The sequence below is a fragment of the Pygoscelis adeliae genome, unplaced genomic scaffold, assembly GCF_000699105.1.
Source record: "Pygoscelis adeliae isolate BGI_AS28 unplaced genomic scaffold, ASM69910v1 Scaffold388, whole genome shotgun sequence".
NCBI classification, from domain to species: domain Eukaryota; kingdom Metazoa; phylum Chordata; class Aves; order Sphenisciformes; family Spheniscidae; genus Pygoscelis; species Pygoscelis adeliae.
Window position 1 is genome coordinate 231,551 of NW_008825267.1, and position 6,550 is coordinate 238,100.

Below are 6,550 nucleotides of genomic sequence, written 5' to 3' on the forward strand. Positions count from 1 at the left end.
ATAAAAAAAGCTGATTGTAAGGCAAGGCCTTGGTCCTTCCATCTGGTATATGTAGGGGTGTGCAGAGGCAAAGGGAGTTCAGATCTTGCAGTCCAGGTGCTTTGGCTTTGCACTCCATCCAGCTGAACTGGGTGGGAGCAGAGGGAAAGACTGGAAACCACACATGCCTGGTTTGGAGCCACCTGTACAATGTGGGATTTCAGTTACGTGCGCCAGCGTGTTTGGGCCTGGTGGAGCACTCCTTGACGCCTCGGGCTGTGCCCCAGAGCACATCCCTTTCGCTTGTGGGGTGGTGTGGGGGTCTGCTTACCCAAGAGATGGGAGGCGCAGCTCAGCAGGTTTCTGCCTGCGGTACCACCAGCAAGGCCACCCAGTAGCTCCCTCCCAGCCCTTTAGAGCCAGTGCCAGAGGGAAGGAGGAGGTCCTTACAAGTGAGCATATCATGCGGGGGATGGAGCCACGTTAGTCGGGGCTCTCCTACCTGATTTTGGAGTTGTTCGATGGTCTGGTAGTAGGAGGTGTAGTCCTTTGAAACACTGGGAGCTTGTTTCCTGTACCACTCCCGGATGTGGTGCTCAAGCTGAGCATTTTCTTCCTCCAGCCTTCGCACTTTGTCCAGGTAAGCAGCCAGGCGGTCATTGAGGTTCTGCATGGTGACCTTCTCATTGCCGCTCAGAAGGATGTCCCCCCCAGCACCAAAGCCTCCTGCAAAACCGCCACCAAAGCCTCCTCCCAGGCCGCCACCAAAGCCACCAGCAAGGCTGCCAGCGCTCATGCCCCCTCCGTAGCCAATGCTGCATGCTCCCCCACCATAGCTTCCACCGCCTATCACAGAGGAGGCATATTGCCTGCAGGAGACGGAGGAATTCCTGCCACTACCGCCACCACAGACACCTCCACCGCTCCTGTAAGAGGTACTGGATGTTCTCTTGATGCTGCAGCTCATGGTGGAAGTAATCAGATATCCAGCCCCAAATGCAAAGCCCGCTGCACAGCTTGACACAGACAATCAAACTGCAGCCTTCTGTCCTTGCTGATGGCTATTTATACCTTGTTGGGTGGGTGTCACCTGTAAGGCAGTCCAGCTTCCCATGAAGTTTGCCAGCCTTAGTGCTCATGCCAAAAGTGATGCGCTAAGGGGAATTTCTTTTGGGGCTTGGGACAGCCCTCCCCATAGGTATTGTCTTTGCATGCTGATTCACACAAAGCATGCACTATAATTTCAGGTGGGTGGCTGTGTGTTAGATTTTGTTTCAGATAGAATGTTGCTGGCAACTTAGTGAGTGAGACTCATTTTAATAGTTCCTCTTTGTTCTTTGTAGTCATTTTTTGTCCTGAAAACAGGTGGTGAAAGCACCACCTAGTTACTCTTTTAATTTCAGAGATGGAGAAATATGAACTCAGGCACCCTGTGCGTGAGTATTGTTTCATTTTGCCTGCAGAACTGTCAGTAACTGACACTTTTGGAAACAGAATCTCTAAGAATTTAGTTCCTTCCCTACAAAGAAAGCTCATTGTGGGTACTGTCTTTCAGAATGCTTTGTGGTAAATCTCAATAGAATAAGCTTTAAAGAAGCAATGATATTTCTGTTTTCACCAAACTCTGGTAGTATCACTTCCAGGAAATAATCCTATGTCTTGCACAGATCGATGGACATGCAATGATGTGATTTTAAAGTTGTGGTTTTTTAAAACTTTGTGCAAATTTCCAGTCACTCAAAGATTATTTTAAACTGAAATAGATGTGTAGAATCTGTAAGGCATCACTGACTCTGTATTGGGAGAGGAGAGCAAAAGGATTCAGCTTTTCAACTTAGCAAAATGGAGGCTAAGATGATTATCAGCTTGCTCTTGAGGAAGGAGATACCACAGCTATTTAAAATAAAGGACAATCCTGTTGTCCACATAGGAAGGGGCATAATCTGGTTTTGAGTGTATTTGGGCTGGAAACTAAGGGGAGCTTTTTATCTATGGGAGGCATAAGGGTCTGGAAGGTGCTTCCATTGTGGGAGCTTTGGATGGAAAAGAGAAAGAGTTTTGAGATTGACCTTGATCAATCAGTTGATGGTAGGGGTTTTATCCTCGTACAGTAGAGACTCAGCTGTGATGGCCCTTTAGATCCCCCTTGCCTTCTATCTTTTGTCTCTCTAACACTGCAGAGGTCTCTAACACTGCTGCACAATTGCAGCATTTCTGTAAGAGAACAGGATGTGATGATTCCTTCTTTGGAAATGAAATTTTGCCTTTAAATAACTTTTGGAAAACATAAATTTTAAGTCTGAACAACAAGGGCCCTCTTTATGTGAGAGTTAAACTTTGATGGGAATTCATCTCTATTTGGAAGTTAAAGATTACTAGTTCCTTTTGTTGTTGGTTTCTTCATTTACGATCTTACTTATACACAGCTTGCAGTTGTGGCTGGAGCAACATTTTCTCTCTTAGCCACAATGATTATGAGACCAATAAAAGTCACTAATGCATGTTATGGCTGACTGAAGAATCATGGAAAGCCATTTACCCTCTTTCTTGATACCCCTACACACATTTTCATGGATATGCTGAAGACAATGTAATACTTTGATCTTCATAATTATGATTGTTCTTTTATTGGTAGCTCTCTAATTATCTGCACGTCAGAACCAGTTGCTTTGCATATGCTATTGAAACTGAGTCATCATTATTAAAAAATAAAAATTATTTTCTCACAGGGTGTGATTCCTTAGTCATATTTTCCTCATTAGATTGTTGAAATGCACCTTTATTCTTCCCTATATGTTTATTGCTGATAGGCATTAATGCCAGAGGTGTTGATTTTATATCTCCTTCTCAGCATTGTTGCATCATTACATCTGACCCAACAATTCCAAACATTTCCCAATGCTGTAATTTCATACCATCAACAGATGCCTTTTCCCTGTCTCTCTGTCCCTCTCTTCTTTTTTTTTGAATAGCTGATCTAACTATGCTTACTGCTGTAACTGTATCACAAAGACTTAAACTTTAGACTTTCTATTCTGTAACTCATGGGTAGTTCCATGTCTCCTGTGCAGTTTTGGTCCACCATCCTGTGGACCTCTTTGGCCTGAGATGGCTGTCGTGAGTCAATTTGGACACACCGGTTTATTCCACAAACCAAAAGAGCCAGGTCTTTTAAGGTGCCATTAACATTCATAGCCCTTGTGATGACAGAAGGAGGTCAGACATTTTCTGTTGTAGAGGGTATAGAGGCTGCTCAGCCATTTGAAGAGGCTGTTAGAGCTTTGAAATCGTCTCTTCCCCTGGAAGGCTTTTTGCTCATAATGCACCCCATGAACCTCTGTAAATCAGAGAAGTTTGTCTGAAGTAACGATGTTATGAAGCCTTTCCAAGTGCCGTTTACTCACTGGTGAAATTGGATGCAGAGCCACAAACAGATACTCTGAATTGGCAAAAGAACCAAAAGTAGTCAGTGGTTTTCACAGAAGCTATGATGTCATTACTGGATATATGTCTTTACTCACACAAGAGGGAGAGGACAACCTCAGAAACAATTACAGGTAATTAATTGTTCTACAACAAATGAGTCAACTGTGGTCTTGGTAAGAAGAGTGCTACTCCCATGAGTTTCATCAGGAGCTCCATCTGTGCATTCCTCATCCGTCGCCCATCACCCTTCAGTATCACTTACCTGTGCATTTCTTCAGAGATGAACGATTTCCATAGCCCCAGATTCTGTTCTTATTTTTCTGTTATGTGACTCCCAGGGATGGACCTTTATACCTTGCACATGTGTAGACCTACAGAAAACCCTATTAAATGTGAGCTATTTTAATTCTACAGTCTATCATCTAAATTGTTAGTTCAGTAGCCCTTCCTACCACTGAAAAAGGAAAAGTTTAAAATCAATTTCCAAGAGAAATTAAGCTCTTCCAGTATAGCAATCCTTTCCTGTTCTCTTTCTCTCTACCCGCTACAATATGCTGTAATTATCAATGATGCTAACTAATCGAATTCTGAATTCCTCCCTGACAAAGCCCTTTTTTCCCCTTTCATGTAGATCTTTTCAGAACAGTAAGCAACTGTATTGCTTTTTCTAAGAACCATGGATGAAGTGAAGTGAGTGCCAGGAGCAGACAGTGATATCAAGATACCTGATTGAACGTATTACAAGGTTTCTGGAGCATCTGCCAGCCTTAGATGGAGGCAGCGAGGCATGCTGTGCTTTTGGCATGCCTATGGCATGTTCCATGCATTTTCCCCAGTACAGCCCTTGCCCCATACTTAGACGGAGGTAAGCGCCTCATGAATCAGTGGTGATACGCAAGAGGCGTTGTACTGTCAGCAGCAGGACTCCAAGAGTGATCTGATCCTGCTGCAGTGACTGGCAGTTTTGCAGTGTGTCCACTCCTTTCAGTCTGAAGATTTTGCATAGCTTTGGTTTTGCAGATTTAACTTAAGACTCTTCATAGTGCTGCCTATTTCACGAAGACCTTACACTCTTACAAATTAGTTCAGAAATGGGGAAAGACATACTGCAGCTCTGGTGTTCCCTTGAGTTCTCTGGATGTGGAAGACTGTATTTTTGATCATGACACTTCTCTGTGCTTCTGGAAGATTAGAAGGAAGCAAAATAACGTTTCAGCACTTCTTTATATACACTAACTGTAATTCAAGTTTCCATAGTCCTGCCTCAAAAAAGATGTCTTCTGAAGCTGTTTTGGTTACGTTAAGTACAGCTGAGACGTGAATGAATTCTGGCAGCCTTTGGAGATGAAAGTCATGTTTGCATTTGCTTTACATCACTTTCTATACTGTTAAAACCTGAAATGAGCTTTTTTTCCTTTGGAGAAGGGCTTTTGTTCATACAAATTCTTGATGCTGGACTGAAAAAAGTCAGTTTGGAAACCCAGTTTTTCAATATGAATAGAAAATATCCCTTCTTTGTGGATGCTTACTGCAGACTGCAATTATGGTATTGTGATGGCAGAGCCAAGCCACATGATTACTGAAAGAAGACCTAACCTAAATAATACTCTTGTAAGTTGTTTATGATGAGAAAACCTTTCATTTCATTACCCTAACAGAACAATACGCTCAGTCTTAGAGGAAACAGCAAATACTAGAGACCAGATTTGGTAGGTGGAGAAGGGATCAACAGGCACTTATAATTGAATGAAACCTGGCTGATTTTGTGCATCTGGTGCACACAGTTATAGATTGAAAAGGGGCTTCACTGTCATCTTCAGAAAGCAAGATATGTATAAAATAGCTGTTCTAATTTAGTATTGCCCTCTCATCTCCGATTTTATTGCATATTTTATCTTCTTAAGCAGAAAAATAAAGTATAGAAAATACTTCCAGTGGATGAAATGTGTCTCTCATTCCGCTTAAGGCATAGCATCAGCCCACTGAGTGTACTGACAAAAATTGGGTTCTTGGTATTATTGGTATTTAAATTGAAATTTCTATCATAAAACATAGGAATGTTTTTGGTGCATGACACCGAAGGGAACAGGCACATTGCCTTGTTGGCTGTATTTCCTAACAGCAGTTAGCAATACGTAATTCTCTGCATAGTCAAAGGTGTAGAAATACTTGATGTCAGGAAACCCATACGTACTGGAACAACCTATACTGAGTCACACCTTCCACAGGAACTCTAGCTATGATGAGCTGAGTAAAGCCAAAGATTAATGGACTCAGATGAGTCATAGTAGTGGCATTGAGCACAGTTTAGTACATTAACAGTTAATTAAATAATCTTCAGAGAGTTACTCATCATTGGTATTTTCTTCTCCTTTCACTCACATCATTCAGAGTGTCTTTAGTAAAAAGTAGCAAGGCAAGGGGCCAGAAAGCAATCCGTTAGTGGCCACTGGAAAACAAAATGTTAAATGGTTTGTAATTTCACAGGAAGGAGAAAAATTATGTCAGGAATGGATTTCTGTTTTCAACCTTATACCTCTTGCTTTTGAGCAGAGAGTTCTGACAGTCTTACCTGACTGACAGTTCCCATAGGCAGAGCTTGGAAGATGTCACATTTCATACAGCCTTCATACAGCCATGCTCAGAATTAGTGACATTTCCATTTACTCAGTGATATTATCTCAGCATGGTGTCCATTTTCTTAGGGCAAAATAGATTGTTTTGAGAATATGTTACAAAGTATGATAGGACAACCAGTTTTTGATCGGTTAGCTTGATAAATACCCATTCAAAGTTTGTTAAATTAAATTTCTCAGACACATTGTTTTTATTTGCATTGCAGAAGTAAAGTTTTATTAGAGGCAGTGTTATCAGCAGAATTTAAGCCCTTAAACAAAGAACTAGTTGACAAAGACAAGCTGAGGAAGGCAAGCATTGCAGAATGGAAGAAGGGGTGAGGAGGCAGGTGACCAGACACTCCTTCCAAATTGTTCGCGTTGCATCAGCTGTGCTGCAGAAGTGCTTCGTTCAGTCTCTCATTGTCCGTGTTCAATGCCTCTTAGTTGGAGGATGCCATCACTGCTATTGCTCTAGCACACTCTTGACTGTCCTGTGTAAAGACAGAACATATCATTGCCTTAAGGGG

The 6,550-nt window shown here is 42.2% G+C and overlaps 2 protein-coding genes across 2 annotated transcripts in view; both read right to left on the reverse strand.

Annotated features, from left to right (window-relative positions):
• The window catches only part of LOC103921631 (keratin, type I cytoskeletal 16-like), a 3,744-nt gene extending 2,798 nt beyond the window's left edge, over nt 1-946 (reverse strand). The window contains exon 1 of the mRNA XM_009329624.1: nt 482-946. Within this exon, the coding sequence (XP_009327899.1) occupies nt 482-946 (465 nt within the window). The remainder of the gene's footprint in view (nt 1-481) is intronic.
• Nucleotides 947-6,494: 5,548 nt separating this feature from the next.
• LOC103921619 (keratin, type I cytoskeletal 15-like) overlaps nt 6,495-6,550 on the reverse strand; it is a 6,024-nt gene continuing 5,968 nt past the window's right edge. Inside the window, exon 10 of the mRNA XM_009329613.1 lies at nt 6,495-6,514. Coding sequence (XP_009327888.1) covers nt 6,495-6,514 — 20 coding nt within the window. The remainder of the gene's footprint in view (nt 6,515-6,550) is intronic.